Below are 24,291 nucleotides of genomic sequence, written 5' to 3'. Positions count from 1 at the left end.
TCATGTGTTTATGTTATGAGCGTTTGTTTCATGTATTTCAATAATTTTTTATCACATTTTTTTATTTTTCATCTTTAATTATTATCAAAGGTGGATGAATTCCGTTTTTTATTTTCTTCTTACACGTAATACTACAAAAACAAAAGCTGGTATGTTGACAATTACAAAATTAAAAATACAAAAAAAAAAAAGAAGAAAGAAAGAAAGAAATTTCTATCGTGATAAAGAAAAAATACATTTCAACATATTCGATATTTTGGTTTGATAAGGACTAGTAAGTGTTTTGATATTTACAAACGTTTAAATATACATGTGTATATATATATATGGTATAGAACATTCGCATTCTTTGATAGACAGTACAAAGGAAGCATCTTGCACTGTAGAATTTTCAAATAAATTCTATAAATGCATGTGTATAGTGTTGGCTCTTTGAAAGTCTCGGAATCCACTCATCTTTTTTTTCCCTTTTTTTTCTTTTTCTTTCTTTCTTTCGTTTCATTTCTTAATTCATTTTTTTTTAACAATAACGGCAGTTAGGAAAAAAATTTTGAACGAAAATATTGTTTTTTCTTAACGATTATCTATACGGCGAGTAAGAGGAACGCGTAACTTTTTTTGTCGTTTAATTACGGCAGTGTTGCGGCATGAAACTTAAAAAAGGCCTGAACACGTTTACTAGAAAGAGAGGAGTTTCCGGAGTAAGAAATTATTCTTACTGTTCATTGAAAAAGTATTCTCTTTGTTTGTGTATGTATATGTATATACATAAATTAAAGTAGTAAATGTGAAAATCGGTTATCTCGCATTAAACGATATTTAACTATGGTACTTATATACAACATAAATAATTCATTCATCAAAAGCGATTGAATAAAATTGATTTGTCTAAATGAAAAGATATATAAACTTTCTTTAGATCATATTTTCTTTATATCTTTTTATTGTTTTTTTTTCTTTCTTTTATCTTTTAATTTCACCGATTTTGTATAAGTCAATAAATAAACTTTTCTCTTTTTTTTTTTACGCATAACTCTTCCTAATAATAAAGATTATCTCTCAATGATTTTATTTGTCAAAAATACTGCTTAGCGAGAAAGCCCTCGAAAAGATTTTGTTAGTAAACAACAAATTAAACGAGCCAGTGGATTTATATAAACAAAAAAGTACATGGCCATAAAACATACGTATTAATAAAAAAAAAAAATATTTCATTTATATTCGTCACAGATTCAAAAATAGATCGATCACATCAATAATTTTTCACCTAACCGTCATTGAGTACACCATAATGTACTTGTTAAAATTCGACAAGTTTCATCTACTTATTTTTTTTTTTTTTTTTCATTTTCCATTTTGTGACCAATCTTTACACGTTATCAAATTTAAGCTGGAGAAAAACACAATAATATTAAATGCTGCTGATATCAAAAATTCACTGCCATCGTTAGATTGCTCGTAATCTAGAAATGCACATATACACGTAAATAAACCTAATATATAGAAAAAAAAAACATAAACGAACCAACTAACGTGTTATATAACAGATTTTCTCTCTCCAACACATATCCATCTCGTACCTAACGATGAAAATTGAAAGAGGTAGTTATTTATGCCAACTCTTAAAAATCATTTTGTAAATTGATACAAAAAATTATTCTCTAAATCCTCACACTTACTACAAACACAATTATATATCCTCGTACAATATAATGATAATAATAATAATAATAATAATAATGAAATTTCTTCTCTTGTAAACTACATACATACGAAAATAATGCTGGCAGTGAACTTTTCCTTTACCATTTTCTTCTACAGTTGATTCACTGGAAAACGACGCTTAAATAATAAGCAGTCACATGTAGTTTTTTTTAGTGCAAACATCGATCGTCAATAATCGTGTCGCGTTTAAGCGCGCATTAAACTAAAGTTATAATAATAATAATAATAATAATAAACTTTTTATATACAAAAATTTACATGTATACGAAGAAAATTCCGAGGCGTGTTGTTCAATATCATCGCAATAATATAATAGATTAGAAAGAGGAACGAGAATGTTCTATTTTTATCTTTTCTTTTGTTTTAGGAGAGAACGTTAACCTCGCGAGGTGAACCACAAACATTGAGAACACTGCTTGTCGAATTTGGAGTTATCTGACTGCGTGCTTCATTTTGGGCTTGTCTTATAGCTTCCTTGTAGGGTCCTCGTTTTTTCTTATTGTACCGTGTCTGAAATATAAGAATAATAGGAGAAAGGAGAAAGATAGTTCTCTGTTTTAAAAATATACAAATTCATAATCTATTTCGATGTTACAATTGATTTTATCGCGCTAGAAGGTAAATCGATACCTTAAAAGTTTCGAGAAAGGGACTCAGCTGATCGCAGGACATGAGAGAACTAGTCGAGGAACCATACCAAGCTACGTGAGCTTGTGGTCCAGATGACGTACCATCTTCCTTACAGGAAACCGTAATACTTAGAACCTGTAAATATTATAGCCCGTTAACGGATATTAACGAACATAGTTTTCTGTCAGATAAATGTTCCGTGTATATGATAACTATGCGCACGCGCGTATGTCTGTGTAGGGGTGTATATACCTTTCCCGGCCACCAAGGGAAACCATGGATCTTTCCCCATACAACATCCCCAACATCCATCCTCCTGCCGTTGGCAGTGAGACAATGGGCCACCGGTGTTGCTGCCAAACGCATGACAATAGGGTGCGATTGAGGTGGAAAATCCGGGGCAGTTTCTCCAGCGTCCACTTCAGCCTCCTGTTCGCTGAGTTCGTCGCTACTGGCACCCGGGCTTTTACAGCCGGACGAAGCGTTGCTCACGGGATAATCGCATCTTGCATAAGCGTTCGTGTTCAGCCTCTTCAAAGAGATCGAGAGTTTCTGTTTCAGGCACTGTTCCTTTATGGCCGTATACGTTTCACCATCCGGTAAAACATTCCAATTTTGTTGACATTCTGTTGTCGTCGTACCAGCAGATTCCACACAGGATTCCTGCTGTTGCTCTTCTTGCTGTTGCAATTGTTGCTGCTGCTGCTGTTGATTCTTGTGTTTGCGATCATCCTTGTGTTTCTTCTTATGTTTCACCTTATGCTTACGACGATGATAAAGTAAGGGATCATAGCTGGTGTTGTATCTATGAAATAAAAATCTTGTATTACTATCTGAAAAAGATTGTAATATATATATACTTATATATATATATATACTTTACTTAAACATACCTTGGAGAACCATTACAAGGCGATCTGGCCGGCGATACACCACCACCCAACATTTTCCTTCTTGCTTCTTTCTTAGCTTTTTTCAGTGCTCTTTTCGCAGCCTTGGCACTGGCGTCTTTTACACCCTGCTTTTGCGGATCTATCTGTTCTTGCCCATCGTCTTCGGCATCTTCACAATAATCGTAACCATTATCAAAGTTCCGTGGCAATTCCAAAGGATCTCGATCGGTTTCAGCTTGCACGTCGTCCGGATCATCGGTCTCCTGCTCGTATTCCGGGTCCTGAATCTTCGAAGGTATCTTCAATACAGTACCCTCGCCTTGAGCACCAAAAGAAATCTTTATAATAGGCGTGGTCCTGGTAGTTCTCGTTGGATCCTCAAATACGGACTCGTCCCAAAGATCTTCCATAGAACCGACCGATCTTTTTTTCCTTGGAACTCGACCAATCCTCGGTCTCACAGTCGAATCAGCCGCAGCCAAAGTCTTCTTGTCCTCTTCTTCAGGTACTTTTGCACTTTCCACCGAAGAACTACTCAATCTTCTCGGTGTTGCGCAATAAGCCATAGAAGGATTACTATCGCAATCCGTAGACTCGGCTCGATCCTCCGGACGCGTTAGGGTGTTCCTGCTCGAATCATCAGCCTCACTGCTGCTACTCCAATAGGTAGACGGTACTCCAGTTGTTAGTTCTTCCTTACCTACGAAATTAGGTCGCGATATCAGTTTCTACGAGACGTTTATGAGAGACACTGTATCGGGTGTATATGTCTGTGTGTTATATTTATTTAGTTTTTTTTTTTTTCGAATCTACCGTAAGAGACTCTTTGAGGACTCACCAGGTCCATGCATAGCGTTGCTAATCTCGTTCGGTTGTAATCTTGAAAGTTTTGGTATCAAAGAAGAGGTGCCAAGCTTCGATGAGTCAGGACTCGACGAGGATGTTGCTGGTTTCATCACAGTCGTCGTCATAGTCGCCGTTGCCGTCGTTGTCGTCGCTGTCGCCGCCGTCATCGCCGTATTCGTATTTTCCGAAAAGAATGTTCTTTGATTCTTTTGCGGTTGCTGACTACAGCGTTGACGATCACTTCTCCTCGTAGGTAGATTTTGTTGCTGTTGATGAGTCGGTTGCTGCTGTTGCTGCGAATGTTGTTGAGTCTGTTGTTGTTGTTGTTGAGTCTGTTGTTCCTCATCATGCTTTCTTTTTCGACTGACGTCAACGTTCTCGCTATTCTCGTTACAAATCGACCGACATTTGCTACAGAGAACTTGACGTGGCCTCAACCGGACCGTCGGCCGTGCATTTTTATATCTAGCTGGTGGATTTATACTTCTACGTAGGTCGACCTTAGTCGGACCACTCGCGTTCTTTCTATCTTGAAAATAACTGAACCGTGCCGCAATAGTTGCCAACTTGTCGCCATCAGGATCCGGTACTGGTTCCGGAGGTTGAACACCACAGGGAAGACCCCTGGAAAATTTCAACAGACACCAACTTTTACTTTGTATTTTTTGTTTGTTTGTTTGTTTGTTTGTTCAATCGATATATTACTCAACCTAGTATATATATAATCAAGAAAATTATTCATGAAAAAATAATTCATCACTTTTTATTCATAACAATTAGTTATTTCTTAACATCGGTCGTTAATGAAGTTATCGATAGAGATAGTAAAGGTGATTGTTATTTTTTTTTGTTTTTGAATAGATATTTTATTGATATAGGAAATGAAAATTATAAAAAATTTATCGATGAGAGAATATAAATAGAAATTATCGATGTTGAAAATTTATAATCACGAGAGAGGTAGAGATAGAGAGATAGGAAAAGAGAGATAAATTTTGTAACAAGTCTCTGTTGTACAATACAAGCGGAAGGAATTCCGTTATCGCTTAATCGCCCGTTTCGAAGCTCCAATATTGATTTGCGAAATCAGGGTTGGTACCGACGAAGCATCGATAAAACGTTCGTCATTAGCTTTATCCACGAATTAACATCAATCGCAGACGTGTGAGCGTGCATTTTTAAAATTAAGCTGTTTTTATACGAGCACATTCGAATTATTTATTTAACGTTTATGTACAGGACGATTCAACGAATGAAACATTTTTTCTCGATATTTCGAACATCTTCAATTCGAGAAATTTACGTTGATGTACGTAATGGTTTAAAAAATCACATTTTTTCCCTCTCTTTTAATCAATTTTTACAACGTTGAGATAACAAAATTGTTAAAAATGTATTAAAGTCATCTGATAATATTTTCTCGATATTGTAAATTCAAACACATCACAGAAAAATCATAAATATATTAAAATAACTGTCTTTTAAGACAGTTTTGTGTTGTCAGTAAGGTTTCGTAATGGTAAAAAACTTCTGCGTAATGCCGAGAATCCGTGTTCGCAAGCCACAAGATTATTGGGCAACATTAGTGAACATGTACATCCCCTCCCCTCGACACACATACACCCAACATGATATATGTAATATAGCCATGTACACATATATTTTGTTCGGATGATTTCGTGTGTTCGTAAGTATATATAAATGTGTATATGTAATAATCATGCACCTATGTACAATATATATATATATATGCATACACATATAGTAAATAGATAGAGACAACCACGACAATGTATTGATTCTAGAGAGCGAACAATGAGCGATAGCCCTCAGCTCAGTGTAACCATTAATATTTCGCAGCTTTTCCTTCCCATGTTCCGGAAATAACTTCTTCGGATAACTAACAATAGGCAAAAGAATTTAGAAAAAATTCATCTGATATGAGAACGACGATATGATACCATTTTCGAGTTTAGGAAGAAATAAGGAAAGAGAAACATATGTGTGGGTATGTGTGTATGTGTACACCTCCATCAAGGTACGTCACGTTTCTAGAGAATTACCTAACTTTCCATGATATCTCGAAACACCTACGTATATATATTGTTATCTTATACATTACCCGTATCTGACGTACACAGCAGATGATTGTCCCCTCTCTGTCTGTCTGTCTGTCTCTTCCTCTAATATTATAAATGTTTGTAAACTTACACGAACGTTACATTTACTTGAAAAAAGATACAGACATTTCACGCCAAGAAATAAAACATCCCAAGAAAAATGATAATTTTCGTTTTCAAATCGGCGCCATGTGTCACGTGATATCATCGTCTAACGAAAGAAAGATGGCGACGATTCTGCAAGCGGCCATCTTTGAATGCCACGAATCAAATCATCAAATTTGATATGTTTCAAATATTTCAATAGAACGGAAAAAGCATTAAATGTCAAACAGTTTTGATAATAATGAGAATGATACGAGTATTTTTTTGTTTTTTTTTTTACTTCTTTAATGAAAAGTAACGGTTTTCTTTTAACAATTCAGTGACCTAATCTTTAAGATAGGAGATAATCTTTGTACGATTGCAAAAAAAGAAACGAATGGTTTTCGTTGATTGTTTATATACATGTGGGGTATGGTATCTTAGAACATTCCCATTTCCCAGAGTTCCAAGCAACGTTGCAGAGTGTAAGCCAGTGGAGTATACGTACCGTTGTGAAGAGTAATTAAGGGACGCGCAATTACGGACACTACGTCCCGAAATGAGTAATGAGTTTTCAAGCTGGTGTTACGGCTGAGATAGCGCGAAACGAATAGACCGCGAGAACGATATTTTTTCCTTTCCCAACCTTTTTCCCTTTCCTTTCCCTTTCCCTTTCTCGATCTCTCTTTCTCTTTCTCTCTTTCCAGTAAAGTAATAGAAAAAACAAGTGGAAGGATTTTGTTGTAACTGCACAGTAAAACGATCTCTTTTCTTTCTTTCTTTCTTTTTTGGATCTTTTTTTATCAAATAATTTCTTTATCTTTTTCGAAATACAGGAAAAAGGTATTGGTGTTAATAATAAAAATGAGAGAAGGAACGAAATTTTAGCAATGAAACTTTCACATTTCGTAATCTAACGGAGGAAGGTTATCCGGTTAACCGAGACTCGAATTCAAGGATATTTCTCCTATTATAAAAAGAGGATGTTAAATAAAAAGTAATGAAATAATTTTAGATACTAATTAGGCCACTAGATTAAATATAAAAATTATTTAATCAACCTAAAAGCAATTATTACTCGTACATTAAATAATAAAATAGTTTCGAATACTTGTTAAATCATGAATAAAAAATGTTTAATCAAATTACAGTATTTATTTAATTACCGGTGTTGAACAAATAATAAAGGAAACATTTTCAGATACTCGTTAGAATTCGTTGATTAAATCGAATGTACAAAAAAAAAATGTTAATCACAACCTTCAACAATTATTTAATTATCGATCAATTTTATTTCATAATTTTGTAAAATAAAATGATTCTGTAATTATTACGATTAACAACACGTAATCCACAACAACAAATTCTGTTCATAACTATAATAAGACTGAACGGGTATGTTTTTTTTATCGTGTTCCCTTAATGGATTCAAATGAGTATACTCACATCCTTAACAAAAGCGTAAAAAGAATACTCGTGGAGGCCTATGGAGAAGAGAGAACTCGGAACTCTAGTGAAAGAGGTCGCGATTTCCGTGTAAAATCGTTTCCTTACGCTCGAACGAACTTTAAGCACGACTTAAGTCTTCCGTCGTTCCGGTAAACGAACTTTTCTTTCTCTCCCTCTTTTATCTTGAAACACTCGAACAGCTGTTGTCTGTTTTCTTGTCCGTTTCTGAACTACTACAATAACGACTGGAAGGACAAGAACAGAAATGGTCTCCTTCTGTTCGAGCAATTTCAAGCTCGTGTCGCAATCATAGACGAAGTAAGAGAAAGATAGGGGGCAAGGGGGGGGGACTAAAGGGGGAGAGAGAGAAGAGTTTCCTCGAGGTTCAGCAGGTTTTATATGTGCCCAACCCTGTTCTTATTTCTTCATATCTATACTTACATACCGAACACATATCCGGCAAAGCGAGTAACGAAGAGGACATTTTCTTCGTCCTTCCAGACTGAACACAAAAGGGATAGAACATCCTCAATGGCACTGCGAATGACGTAGTTCGAGCCAAGGAAAACGTATAAAAGCACAAACACAAGGTTAGATGTATCACTGCTGCAAGCTAGCTAGCTAGCTAAGACGTTGGCGTTGTTGGACGTACAATATTTAATTAGTTACAGTGAAATTTATTGTACTTCCCTGTCTCGAGAAATAACAGACGACTACGATTACGATAACGACATATTTCTTTTCGAAGATATTAAACACGACCTTGTTTGTGGTTTTGCTTTTCATGGTTCTTGGATAGGAACAAAAAGAAATATCGAGGAATCGATACAACGAAATACTTCGAAAATGAATATCATCATGCAATCAAAAATAAGATATACTATGAACATGATTTATATCGTAACGACTTGTCACGTATATAACAGGTGATTTAACGACGTTTAACGGTATTATCTCAATGCATAAAGAACTCATGTTACGAAATTTTCTAACTAGTAATCGAAAGTATGTAAGTACTTGTCCGTCTTCCTTTACTTTTCTTTTCTTTCTATCTTCCTTTCTTCTTTTCGACATATATGTATTTATATCTATATATAGTATACTACTAGGCAACAATCTAACGTCCAACAAAACAAGAATTTTCGTGATATATCCGCCCTTTTCGTGGAGGAAAAATGATATTAGGACGATCGACGTATGACACGTAAGAAAAAAACCTAACGTTCCCCTTTTTGTCTACCTTGCCTTTTTTATTTCTTTCTCTCTCTCTCTCTTTCACTATTCCCTTATAGATATATATATATATAATATACTCGTGGGATTTACCTAGCGGTTTATTCCACGAACAGAGACGAGTCAATATTCGAGCTATGATATTATAGGAAACACACACGAGACACCTTGAACATAAAAACCTTCTTGACTGGTTGATAATGAAATTATATACTCAAAATACACATCCTAACAAATTAATCACAACACATCTATCTTATCGCTGATTGATAAATTTAGATAAAGATGATATAATTCATATCTAATTCCCTATGAAAAGATATATATAATGAAAATATGATTATTATCAGATTTAAATGAACTTCAATCGTATTGACCTTACGAATCGATAAATGTTTTTTTTTTTTTTTTAATTTGTTAACTTATTTTCTATTTGTTCTTTTGCAAGTAATCACTTTTACGCAGCACACTCTCCCGTTCTCTCAAAACTCAACCAGTTATATCTTTCAACCTGCATAGATACTACCGAGTGATAACTTTTAAACAATGGACTCAATTTTCGAAATAAAATCAAATGTATGAAGCGAAATCAGCAAACGTGCAATAATTATTATCGAAACGAGATAGGAAACATGAAACGTGATAAAATTCGACAAAGTTTAAGAGCAACGATTAGGTATCACGAGAAGCTATAATAATAACTGCTGCACGATATTGTAATACTTCATTTTTGTTGTTTTTGTTGTAATAAATAAAGATAGCAAAGTATTCTTTTTTAGGTCTCAACAGACCTATGTGATACCTGTCTTGTCTTGTCTTGTCTGGTCTGGTCTGGTCTGGTCTGATCTCGTCTGACCTGGCCTGGCCTGGCCTGGTCGTCGAACTCGTGTTTTCCATAGTCAGACTGATCCACGATAGCTTTGCTGCGAATTTATCGATTTTCCAAGTATATACTCGTGAAACACGTGCGCGTGTGTTAACTCAAAGGTCGTGACTAACGTTTGTTCTGGAACTTCAACCATTGGCTATTTTTTAAAGCTCCAATACCTTTGAAACATTACCAAATGCAAATAACGCTTTATTAAGTTAACCCGATTTTAATGTTTGCTTTTATTTCGATAACGAATCCTAACTGAGCTAGTCAAACACTTGATATACATGAAATTGTGACATTTAACATGACGTACAATGTATTTACATATCTGACTTTTCTATCAAAATTGAAATCATGACATTCAGGTAAAATCCAAGTCTCACAAACTAATCTATGACCTAAGTTTGAATTATTCAATATATTTCAAACTATTCTTCACACTCAATAAACTTGTGATTTTTAAAGATAAAAAGATTGAAGATTCTTTACTCCATTTTTTTCTCAGAGTTGTGAATCCTAAAATCCTTATTTTCATTATATCCTTTATAGATCGGTCAGAAAAACGTACACATATCTAATAAAACGATTTATATCCTTTTCTCAATTTATACTAGTCTCTCTATTCATCTATCTATTCATCTATCTATCTATTTATCTATCTATCCTTGTACGTCTATCTTTCTTACACCTCCAATGTATCATCATGCGAATAAACGTATGTATGCGTGTAAGTAAATATATTTACATATAAATCCAAATATATTTTATGTAATATGTGTACGTGTGTACACATGTAAATTTTCATATATGTAATATGTAACATTTGCATGTATATTTTATACGTGATATATATGAACGTATAAATATGTGTATGTATCTACGTATATGTATGTATGCGTATATGCGAGAAAATTCAGATATGTGTAACATGTAAATGTCAGAAAAGAGAAGAGCCATTAGGACAGAAAGTGTATGTTACATCTATCAGGGAAAGCCATGCGAATGCCAAAATAATGTAACAGCCCGCATGGCCTTCGTGATATGGTTCGGCGACAATGCGGAGCCACCGCCCATACATATTCGATTTACTTATAGAAATCGTTTCAGACCCTTACCCTAACTCGACCCTTCAAATTGTTGTTCACTAACGTGTGCGTTCATGTAAGGATTTATATATTATAAATTTTTCTTATAAATTATTATGCTACTTTCAATTTATTCCAATTATATTTAAATATAATTTTATATTTATTAAATTAATTTTTATTTATTTAATTTTATTTATTTATCACGCGTGATATCTAATATATGATTTAATATATACATTATTTTATTCAATTTCTGTTTAATTATGTGTGATAATTTTCGTTGTAAATTAATTTAAATATATATATATGAAATTATTGTTTCGTGATTAAAGAATGATGCATTTTTAATTAAAACATAATTAGACCCTTCGTTATATTAAAATTATTTATTTATATGTATCTTAACTTTGCTTTATCTATATTTTTATATTTATAACATAAATATTACAGTTTATACTCCACAAAAGGAATTTTCTCACACAGTCGATTTCTCTTTTTCCCCCATGCCTCTTTTATTTTCCCTTCCTATTCATTCCCTTCCACTTTCTTCGGATCAATTTCTGAATCGGATTTCTACATTTTTTTTTTTTTTTTTTTTCATCACGTATATGCCAGCTACGAAAATTCAATTTACCCTTCGATAAGCCAAGAAGACGATTCAGAATTCGCTCAGAGTAATTCGGGCTGGTTTATTTGCGGCTGTGTCTGAAACGACGAACTGACGATATCTCTCGTCCTATTTTTCTTTCCTTCTCTATCTCTCTCTCTCTCTCTTCTTCATTAACTTGTACGGAACGAAAATACAATGATAACGTTAACTTATTCGCGAATAATTTTTTCTTAACACTGAAGGTTGTTTTTTTTCAAAAACTTCTCTCTCTCTCTCTCTCTCTCTCTTTATTTCTCTATCTTTCTGTCTTACTTCCTCAGAAATAAAAAAATGTTCTCAGTGATAAAGTCAAGTTCTGCTTTTGTTCGATACTTGAAAAGAAAAAAATAAAAGAAAAAAAGAACAATGTCTTCGATAGACTTAAAAGAATTTTCTCTTACAAAATGATAATTTTTCTCTTACCTACATTTTCACATTTTATTAATCGACAATTTGATTAATTCCCTGTAATTTCGTGCGACCTACAAAGAGCTAACCATCTTTAAGATGGCGGCCACTTCGGCGACAAGAAGGAAGAAGAAGACCCTGCCCCTAACGTTACGTAACTCGATAGCGAAAAAAGCAAGCAGTCATGATTCTCATTCGATCGAATCTTGTTTTACGTCGTGAAGATGACGAGAAAAAAAACAATGATTAAAAAAGAAAAAGAAAAAATGGTCCAAAGGACGCAGTTTAACCGAAAGCACGGGCAAGAGAATCGAGAAAGGAGTCATTGAGGTTAACAAGCTTGAATTAAGAATCCAACGATGATACATACATTTAAATATGGTCGAATCATCATTATTCATATAAAATATATTTGTCTTATTTTATAGACGGAATTTTTTTTTCTTCTGAATATAATACGAACGATTATCTTGACAATTATTTTATCGCATGACAAAAATATATGCATGAAACACGCATTTTACGTACGTGCACGTATGAAATATAAATAAAATATAATAAATATATATTTTTATTTATATCATCCGATAAGATAAATATCTTTAACAATAAAGTAAAATAAAATATATAATAAAATAAAATTGAAAATATAATGAATCGCGTTATTATCTAATTTTTTTATCGTAAAAGCTACATCGTGTGTCTGGTTTCTGTTAACACATTGCTGCTATGATAATATTCACAATTTAAATAAATCATTAATGAGACGGCATTGATCATGTCGCGCTTTACAATATCACAAGTAACTATCGTGAAAATTATTATATTTTTCTTTTATTCTATATATGTTTGTATCTCATTCTCAGCAATACTTGTTGTTTCGTGAGATAATGATTGTTACCAAGACGTTATATAATTTTGATAGAGCCAACAATTATAAAAAAAAAAAAGACAACTTGAACACCATTTCGTTTACATCAAAAAATGTGTATCATATTAGGTCAGTTCAAAAGTTCCTGCGCAATTTTGCCAAATTTTTTTAATAGCGTGTAATACGTATTAATTTTTGGACTAACCTAATATTAGTGATTTAATATATTTGTAATTTTAAAATTAAATATAAACAAATTTATAAGGCTTTCGCAACCGACTAAAATGTTTTTACAGGCCATCAATAGTCCGTGTTTCTCAACCATCGATTGAAAAACATTGGATTGAATTTTATTGGATTATATCTAAATAGATTATAAACTGTATCTGTTATCCATAATCTATTATAATTTAATCTACGATCCATAGACGTATATCGACATAAATATTTATAAAGAATTATATACGTAGAAAAAAATTATGTAACAAAAAATAAGATTAAACGAACAAATATTCATAATTAATTATTCAAATAAATAATAAAGTTCCCCTTCGAAAATGTCTTCATTGAGGATTTAGCCATTAAAAACTTTTCAATTTATGCTTGAACAAATACAAAGATGCCTTTTACAAGTTACGAGAAAATCTGTGTTGTCTCGGTGGTGTACGTCAAAGAAAAATATCTTCATGTGTGTTAAACAAAAAAAAAATTAGGAAAAAAAAGATAATACTATTCACTCGAAACGTTTTTAACGAAATTATTTAATAATTTTCTTCTAACGAATAATTATATATCTTTTCTTCTTTCGAATGTGAATGCAAATGTAAATGACCTTTGATTTCTTGCAATGTTAATGTATACAAGTGATAAAAATGAACTAGATAAAAAGAATTATAAATAAAAAAGAAGCAGATATAACTCGAACGAAGTCATGTGTACATAATAGGCATCAGTTAGCTATTAAGACAACTTGACTTTCACCTCAGAGACGTGCTATGCGTTCGGACAATATCGGAGAAGATCGACGGGAACAACCGAACCTAATAATAATAATAATAATAAGAAGAAGAAGAAAAATAATAATGATAAAAGTAAGTATTGCATAATCGGTTATAACTCTTGCAGATTAATATATAAAATTCTGTCCTTTTTTTATTTCATCTATTTTTTGTTTCCTCCTACCTTCTCCCTCCTCTATTCTCTAGCCTTCTATTTGTGACCATTCGATATGCACAGTTTATGATTCACACCGAGTCGTATGTTGTAATTCTGTTATACCATTAAAAAGATACTCGATTAAATATCGTAATTCAAGGTATAAAGTAAAAATAGTGGCTAATATTATATGTTCATCCACGGAAATACGTTAAGTAAGTTGATCTTTTGGGGAAGCCTGCACACGACGCTTTCTACTAACATTGTTACAATAGAATGAAGGAAAAAAAAAGAAAAGAGAGAAACAGAGAAAGAGAAAGAGAAATTGCGGGGTAGGAATGGAAACATGACGCGTCCAACGTATCAAGATGGCCGACGAGATATACTTTAATGGTATCTCTAAAAGGATCACAATTTCAAGATGAAAGTTAATTAAAGGAGTCTAATATAATATTAAACATTGAATAAAATCCAATGATAGCGAGAAAAAGAAAAAGAAAAAAAGAACAATCAGTTTATTATATATTACTGTAACTTGCTGCTTTTAACTCATTATTTGTTATAAGAATTTTTCAAAATGGCGTCAGTCTTAAACAATAAATATTATCAATTAAAAAGAAAAACCGTGAAAGTGCATTGTTCTACAAAGCAATGAAAAGTTCTCTTCCATTCATTTTGACGAGACCATGAAAATGAAAAAGGAACGATAAAATATTCTACAATCGCTTCTTACTAGGCTATTAGAAATGATACACCCGTAGTGTTGTAACTCAGCAAGCTGTTACATTGTAGCTTTACTTTATGATTTCGTGCTACGCTATGCTTTTGATATTATAGAAGTTAAGCATGCAAACGCTTACATAGAAATCTGAGTACGAAGCGAATAACGTTCAACTCTACAAGCATTTCGACGAAACTACTTTTCACATACACAAACGCACACGCGCACGCACAAATATAATACATTAAGAAAGAGACGTGGATCTTCGCACCGATATTTACGAATTTAACCGTAAAAATCTATTCCTGTTCTTAACTTTGTCTTTCATCTTTATTTTTTTTTTTTTTATTTTTGTTCTTTTTTTTTATTAATACCTTTTTTTATTTTTATATACTATGGAGATCCATCGGAACAAATTCCACGTTTCTCGTTCGTCACGAAATACAATTAACCCTTTGATTACGTCCAAGTTATTTCCGCAGAGCGTAACATCTGATATTTTTGTAGTATTATGCAAATTATTGAGAGAGTTTCCCCTACTGAAGTTATATATTTACAATTGAAATATATATATATATAATGAATATAATAAATGTTTATACATCAGGATTATAAAACTGTTAAGTTGTCATGATTATATGTATATCAAGATACGCTAAGTTCAACTAGAATTATTTCATTCGTAGAGAATTTTATCGAATGACTATAGTGACAACTCTAATGAGGAAAAAAATTAAACTACATCAGTAAAATTAAGAAAATAAAAAAATAATATTTATATATCTCTTAACCCTACTTTTTTCTCCTTTTTTTCTCTCGCTCTCTCTTCTCTCTCTCTATTTCTATCTTTATCTCTAAGGACAAAAAGAATAAGAAAGAGACACGACTTATCGATCGATGTCCTGAATTTACGAGGCTTTATTTTCAGTGACGATAGCACGCTAGTATTAAAAGTTAATGGTAGTATAGTATCTCATAGAAATAATAACCACGTATATACTCTCGCCAATGGTATAGGAAAACTATGGCAAATGGCGACGAATATGGATTGACCTATGTGTTGTTTGAAAGAAACTGTCAGACGTTTTTTCACATAATTTTGAATAATTATTCGAATTATTGCGTTGTTTATTTCCTTCTTTCTATGTATATTCTTTTCCTTAAGACTTTGTTTTTTTTTACAATTGACGAAATTATTACAGTCGACGTAGAAGAGTGAGAAAATTTCTGTTGTGGAAAGAAAAATTTACGTTGGTTGATTGGTCGATCACGAAAAGAAATATCCTCCATTTTGAAATTAAATATGTATATATATAAATATTGAAATAAATTGTATTTATGTAGAAATTAGTATAATTATTTGTAACAATGATTAAATGTTAAAATACGAAACCATTTAAAATAATACATCTACATGGTAGACACCATGAAACATTAAATATTTGATCGATGCGAACGTCTTCTTCCAACGTCTCGTTCGCGAAATAAAGGATATGAAATGTGAAATACATCTGGCGTGTAGAAGAAAGTAACAGGTTCCATCTTAGCTCATGCGAAGAACATTTCAGATCTCTTCATAGGATGGTTTTACCGACAACGGGGTGTTATAATATAAATCATGATTTTCGTCGCAACGGACATCCGTAAGCGAGCGTAGAATGATGACGCGTCTGGTTAAAATAATACGAGAGAAAATTCCAAAAGAGAGAGGAAGAGAGAGAGAGAGAGAGAGAGAGAAACTAAAACGTTGTTTAAGCAAATTCCTTATCTCTGGTTTATCATCTAAACGAGATTTCACTCGTCACTGGTATTACTACATCCTTAATTGCGAGACCGAACGAATAATTATCGTCCTACGTCTTCTCAAATTTTACGATAATATATATTTTCAACAAGTATGTACTAAACTCGAATGTTGAAAATTCAGATCAATAGAAACAAAATTATATAATTACGTAATTAAATTATAAACTAAAATTAGTTCAACGAGTGCGAGTATCTAACAAGTTCAAATAACAAAATAATACGAATAATATTATTTAACTATTTGTGGTCGTATTTGTCTTAAATACATACAGAGCTCTGATAAACTGTTCAAAATTATTTTATTTTGAAAAAAAGTCGATCCGACACGAGACTCGATTCAGCGATCTATCGATTTAGAATCTGCGCCGATACGAACTAAGCTAACGAATTCTATTAATATATAATTTAAAGAAATGGTATTATATAGGAATGCTAGTCAAACTTTAGCCCTCATTTTCTCGAAAACGGTTGTATCTAGGGAGTTTTTGATGATAGTCCCATATGTACGGTCTGTAGCCCTAACGAACCCATATAAATTTAGAAAATTTCATAAACATCTAAAAAAAAACATTTAAGGGACTCTCCTTGTTAAACAATTTACTTGAATTGTTCTAATATCCTTAAATCTTTTCTAATCGTGTTAATTACTTTAGTGTCAAATGTTATTCCTTTGTCTTGGATTGGTATTTTAAGTTAGTATTATCAAAGTTTATTGAAAAATATTGTTAAAATTGCAGATTTTTCATCGAAAAAGATAATTTTTCTAAAAGCATAACAATGGCTATTAGTCGATGATCAATGATCGAAGCAACAGAAGAGCTCAGTTGCAAATAGGGGACGATTGACGATTGTAAGACTAGTTTTGCTAGTATGATTCTCAATGTGGTGGACGGTTAACTTTGCGGACAATGTGCGTCAGCTGGTCGACTTACGTATAATTAATTGAACGACGTTACCCCGTTGCCTATGTCGGATCCCTTAGCTTCAGAGATATATGCTCTTCTTCAACGATCGATAGCGTATCTAATTCAATTTTCATTTCAAACTTGACTCTGCTTTTTTTCTTCTTCCGCATTTTTTTATTGAATTTTTCATCAAATCATTCTTCAATTTGTAGATTAAAAAACGAAAATATTGAAAGATACTTCATTCATTTTCTAGTTAATCTCTGACTTTGAGTGTGCGTGTCTCTCTTTACGTGTGTTGGGTGGATTTAATGTGTGTCTCTGTGTGTACGTGTACGAAGCAATCGATCGTTAAAATGGCAGAAAAATGAAGTTGTTCGTTTCTCACAGTGGTTTATCGAACGAAACGATAAGAGCTCGAACACGCGGAACGCTTTTGCAACTTCTTTCTCGTTTTTCTACCTTGCCGGAACTTGCCACGAACGACGTTGCTTCGTTTCTCTCTATTCTACGCTTGAGAACAATGGAGTTCGACGTTTCACGAACGACTCTCTTTCTTTCCCCGTCTTTCTCTCTCTCTCCTCCTCTGTGTGAAAATCAAGAACACAACGAGAGTTATTAATTATTGTTCATTCAATTTGTTTCTTATTATTTTCTAATCTAATTATAAAAATTTCCGTTTTTATAAAGAAAATAATTGAAATTTTGCGCGCCTCATCTTAAAAAAAAAATAATAATGCTGTTGTCATCTATTGATTTATTTGATTTTTTTGTTCCCAAACTAAAAAATTTGTCGATCGTTTCGAGTAAAACATAAATCAAATAGAGTGCTAGCTAAATGAATGTGATTCCCATTGCCTATTAAAATTATCTTAGCTTGTAATTCGCGTATCTCCGCTTTCGTAAACGTCCGCTTTGAAAATCGATAATGAAGATCCCTTCTTTACCGGAACAAAGAAACTCGCGAAAACCGGTTCCTCGTCATACAATATTTCATAGAGATCGTTAAGACGATCCGAAAGAATTCTTCTTCGTGAAATCTTCTGATGGGAAGACCTGTCCGAATAACTTATATTTATTGACTTCTCATTTTAAATTGTTGACGGAAACGCAATGCAATGATTTATGAGCTTTTTTTGCCGAACTGAAAAACAAAAACAAAAATTAAATCGCAAGCGAGATAACAACGGATTGTTGTGTAACGTTAGATTACGAATCAATATTAATGAATTTTCGCAAAAAAATAAAAAAAAAAAATAATCGATAATTCGTATATACGAAAAGAAAAATCAGAAACATGTAGGGAAAAAAGAAATAAAACGCAAATAAAATCCTCGATCGATAAAATGACGATTTTCCATGCCTCTTTTGTTTATACACATATTTGTACACAATTTAGTATTGTATACTAATACTGTGGATTTATTACCCCTTTAACAATCGTACTAACCACGAGTAAGCAATTTTTTAAGGAATGATTGAGAATAATCGGAAACACAACATCGTGTTGAACTATTTTACATTTTGAAATATTAAGACTTTATAATCGCGATCAATGATATTAGATGAATGATTAGTGTAATAAATTGAGTCTCTTTTACGAATAAATTGTGTATTTTATTTTGATAATTATATGTGGAATATCAGAGAGAGAGAGATAGAGAGATAGAGAGAAAGGGCGATAAAGAAAAATAAGTAGAACGAATAATAAACTCGAGTAATTTTCTTCTTAACCAATTACCCTAATTACCAGTATATCGCGTGTGAATAAATATTTGCACGGGTTAAAAAACCCGATGTAATCGTCATTTAAACGACACAATCTCAAAATCCTAAGGAATAATTCGTTTTCTTTCACATCCCTTATTTCAAGAATAATCTTTGCGAGGAACTTCCTTGGCAAAGTTGCCAAAAGGCAACAATGACGAACGAACAAAAAAGGAGAGAGACAGATGGAAAGAGAAAGAGAAAGAGAGAGAGAGAGAGAAAGATAGGACAAATCGTTACTTTCTTTATCGATCGACCACTCGTTTACGACATAGTACGAAATAAAAGTAAAAGAAAGAAAAAAGGAATAGGAGGAAGAAGTGGAGAAAAAGAAGTAGAAGGAAAGAAGGAAGGAAGAGATGTAGGGCTTGAAAAAAGCCAGCTTTTCCAGCGTCTCGTAAAGCTCTGCGTGACGTTTAACGCGATGCATCCAGGCCAAGAGAGAAAAAAAAGAGGAAGAAGGATAGAGAAATAAATAAAATAAGAAAGAGAGAGACAGAATGTATACGATCACTCGTAACATTTATCTTGCTACCGATAGAAAAATGCGATTTTTTATCCAATTTTTTTTATTCTACCTTACAAATATATCGTTAAAAATCAGTGGTTACTCTAAAACGACGACAGAGAATAGTAAAAATAAATAGGAAATAAATTTAAAAAAAAAAAAAAACAAAAAAATAAAAGGGAATTCATGCTTTTGCTGATCGTCAAACGAAATAACGACTTATGTGAGTGGACTGTTATATAGACGGCTGAGAGACAGAGACCGGAAGAGGCCTAACATATCACACACACGGTGGGCCCTAACAAAGGGCATCTCTTTAAGGTGATTCACCTCTGACGTCGACGACGATGACGACGACGACGATGATGATGAAGACGAGGAAGAAGATAAAGAAACGATGACAGGAAATTTGTCGTCTACATGTTGAAAACATTGACGTTTCATTGAAACGACTCCAATTCTTTGATCGATATCAGGATTCAGACTCTTCAGCTTTTAAAGGAAATGGATGGTTCAGAGAAAGGGAAAGAAAGATAGAAAGAGATAGAATGATGTGAAGTGTGGAACAGGAAAGAAGCGACGGCCGTCGCTCGATGAACATCGACGAAAAGCTTTTTTTTTTTTGTTCTTTGGTTACAGTAATATGGTCAATTTTTTGTTTTTTATATTAACTGATAACATAATTATTGTTAATGTTATTACTTTCATTTATGATAATAATACAAAAATAAAAAAGAAAGAAAGAAAGAGAAAGAGAAAGTACACGTATATATATTTTAGAGAAAGACAGAAAAGAAAAGAAAGATAAAAAAAAGAGTAGAAAAGCAAGCAAGCAACGTGTACAATTGTTAGAGAGAGAGACAGATAGAGGGATGCTGCGAGCACGAGGTGCACACGTCGTGCCAGTTGACACGCGTAAAAACAGTACACACGCAGGACACGCTTCACTAACACAAACATAGGTGTTTTTACAATATAAAAAAAAGAAAAAAGAATAAAACAAATAATAAAACTTACTCATTGATTTGTATATAATATAGGGTATGACACAAAGAAAAAAGAGATAATAACATATTATACACGTACACACGCACGTATATATATATACACATATATACACATGGCCACGCGCACGTACACATGGATAACATTTACGTACCTCTTGGTAGCGTCGAGGAGCGCACCCTGGAAACACTTGGCACCATGAACGAAGGACACGACGAGGATGTCCGGTAGGGCGGACTCGACGGTGACGAGGATCTTGTCACCCCTGGCGAGCACCGCCACCGTGTCCGCCACCACCGTCGCCGCCATCTTGACTCGGGTTAGAAATTATTGCTACTACTCCTCGCGATCGTCGCTCTCAGGCCCGTCTTCTCTCTCTCTCTCTCTTTTCTTTCCTGTTCGTTCGTTCGTCTATATATCTCTCTCACTCGTTCGCGCGCTCGCTCGCTCCCTCTCACTCTCACATTCACTCACTCACTCACTCCTTCTCTTTCTCTCTTTCTCTCGTATAGACGATGACGCGAGGAGCGGCTCGGGCTGCCTCGCTCGCCTCCGTGTCTATGGAGGCCATGGCCCGACGAAAGACACACCGCGCGCGCTACACACCGATGGCCGCCACCGTTACGAGCTTACTCGGTAGTGGGGGTAACGATGCCGAGTAGTGGGGAGAACCCAACGAGCACCGACTGACGCGCCACGCCGTGTACAGCTGGCCGCCGACAGTGCCGTCAGCTTACCCCCACCATACCAACTCTACTCACTACCATACCATCTTTCTCCGGTGCCCTAATCATTTTCATTTTTAAATTTCTTTTTTCAATTTTTTATCAAATAAATACTATCGGAGTTTATTTTCAAATTATAATGCCTATTATAATTATTCGAATATGTTTTATTTCTTTCTTTCTTTTCACAAAAATATTCTAACTTCTATCTTCCATTTATTTCTCTTCTTTTTCTATTTTCTTTTTTTCGTTTAATATATTGTATTATTTTAAATGCATTAACCTTTTCTACTGTATAAATATACTTAATAATCACTTTGGTATACATATGTACATATCTCTCTAAAATATTCATATGTTGAACAAATAAATCTCTCTCTCTCTCTCTACGTTTATCGAAATATAGTAATGAACTTTTCTTTTCTGCGTTCTCTTTTTAAACATCTAATTGGCACTTTGATGATAACAGAAAATTTTTTGCAAATACAAAATGTATATACACATAGGTATGTATTTACGTAGAACTATATTTCCCTTGCTCGTCGATAAAAATATTCTTGCGCAGCCTCCCCGTTTGAGTTATTACGTAAGTTTCCTTCCCTTCTTGCAAGAATACGAAATATTTGCTGTACGACTATATAAAAAAAAAAAAAAAAAGAAAAAGTAAAAAAAAGCCAAGAGAAAAGGAAGAAAAAATAATAAAATAAACGAGATGAAAAGCGGTAAATTCGTTATGATGAGGGAGCTTTCGTACGAAAATTCAAGCGAAAGTCCAGGAGAGTCGCGTGACAATGACAACGATGGATGGAAGTAATGTATTGTATGACTGCAAGCAGCAACGGTTACGCTCGAGGAATCTGTGAACTGTACCACCAATCTTACAACAACCAGAACCAGAATTAGAAAGAAAGAGAAAGAACTCTTGCCACATGGATAATATTCAATCTATATAAACTTATATCCCTTGACATCCTATTCTTCGTATATCTACTATGAATATTTCGGATATCTCGAATATTCAAGCAAGCTTGCTTTGAAAGTTCGAAATTTGATGAAAACAAGTATCCACATAATTAAGTAGGGAAAATACAATAATGACGACAATGATAATTAAAAAGAAATTAAGGGAAAATGTTTTTTGAATTAAATTATGCACGATCAATTAAATCAAATAATAAATTTATTGTTTGTTTTAAATAAATAATCCGATAATTTGAATCTCACATACATGATTGTAAAAATTAATTTATTTATTTCAATTACGACTAAATAAAGTAACGAACAATAATTGAAATAAGATAAGTGAGAAAGATTTACACAATCAATTTTATTTATCGACATAAATAACGACATACCAGATCCCCCGTAAGAACTCAATAGATATAACCAGTTATTACGTTCCTGTACTGACAGCATGTGTCAGGGCCGTATTAGCTAATACGATTACCCCGAGCATTAGAAAAATTTACTCGTCACAGAAAAGACGACCGATCGAGAGAGGGTCTTTGAGTATCCCAAAATTAGCTTTATTTTATTCAAGATTCTTTCCTTTGTCCTACCATTCGTAACTTTTTAAAGGAAACGTTTTCTGCTAAAAGACATGGTCGAATCAAATATTTTAAAGATTTACTTTCACACGATGTTCTCTTTCTTTCTCACTCATTCTTGATGGACAGCTCATACACACTATCTAAAAGCATTCTTTTCCTTCGTTATATACATATACATATACATATATATATATACAGCGGGGACAATCTGAAAGAACAAGACCCTGCTCCCTATACAAAGAAGAATTCTGCTTCTAAGATTTGTTCTACCATCAGGGTCGTCTATCAGGGATCAACCAGACGTTAACTATTCTAACCTTACAAAATGCTGCTAATTGAACGAACGAAATATTGATTTTTTGTAACAAATGCATTAATATAATTAAATTGTTCAATTAGTAGGTATTGTTTGAATTTTCATCTTATATCCAAATAAATTGAACATCTCTTTTTATGAAAAAAATTGCGAAATTATTCGATTAATTTAAATACTACAATGTGTTGTTGTTATATCAATACTATTTAGTTTAATTATTATTGTTATTTTATCGAGATATAAAATACTGCAAATATCGACATATTATTTATTGGCAAATCCAATAGAACTAAACGTGGTAACGAGTTAATCGATCGATCGTTTCTCTCACTCTTTTTCTCTCCCTTTACATACGTCTATCTCTATCTATCTCTTTGAACGTTGAGTATTTTCGAATTTTCGTCGTTTAGTCCTCTGGCGTTTCAATTACGTTTGTGGCTTGACCTATACATCGATTACACTAATAATTTAATATAATCACTTCGAAAAAATGAATAATAAAAAATAAACAATTAAAAAAGATAACGATCACCGAAAGTTAGAGAAACTAGACGATTCTTTTTTCTTTTTTCGTAGATATTCGTTAAACCTAAGAGTGTTGCGTGTGTGTGTGAGTCTCGAGCACGTAAAGGAGGTCGAGTTCTACTTTTACATACACGTATATGTTCACACAAATATATTTATATATATATATATGTATATAAATGCCACGGATGACATCGTGCTAGAATATACAACCATGTGTTTTGCGGTACACCTGAAAAGATTTCGAACAAAAGCGAATGAGTGTACGTACGGCTCGAAACAAAGGAACGTTCTCTAATATATGAGAATGCGATGCTCGTCGATGAAATTCGTGCGTATTTTTCCTATCCTTCATTTTCGAAAAGGCCCTGTATATGTGTTTGCTGTCTACGCATATTTTTCTAAACATTTTTCATATCAAATTTTCTAATATAAGTT

At 33.3% G+C, this 24,291-nt stretch overlaps 1 protein-coding gene across 1 annotated transcript; it reads right to left on the bottom strand.

Annotated features, from left to right (window-relative positions):
- Positions 1-1,026: 1,026 nt before the first annotated feature.
- LOC122521372 lies at positions 1,027-21,179 on the bottom strand. Its single transcript, XM_043642044.1, has 6 exons — positions 20,892-21,179; positions 4,087-4,718; positions 3,249-3,948; positions 2,608-3,160; positions 2,356-2,490; positions 1,027-2,235 (listed from the first exon to the last, which is right to left on the bottom strand). The coding sequence occupies exons 1-6, from the start codon at positions 21,044-21,046 to the stop codon at positions 2,089-2,091; spliced, it is 2,322 nt and encodes a 773-aa protein (XP_043497979.1). The 5' UTR covers positions 21,047-21,179; the 3' UTR covers positions 1,027-2,088.
- Positions 21,180-24,291: the final 3,112 nt, after the last annotated feature.

The sequence above is a fragment of the Polistes fuscatus genome, unplaced genomic scaffold (assembly GCF_010416935.1).
Source record: "Polistes fuscatus isolate 324 unplaced genomic scaffold, CU_Pfus_HIC Scaffold4, whole genome shotgun sequence".
Taxonomy (NCBI): domain Eukaryota; kingdom Metazoa; phylum Arthropoda; class Insecta; order Hymenoptera; family Vespidae; genus Polistes; species Polistes fuscatus.
This window is presented reverse-complemented; position numbering and strand designations above follow the sequence as displayed.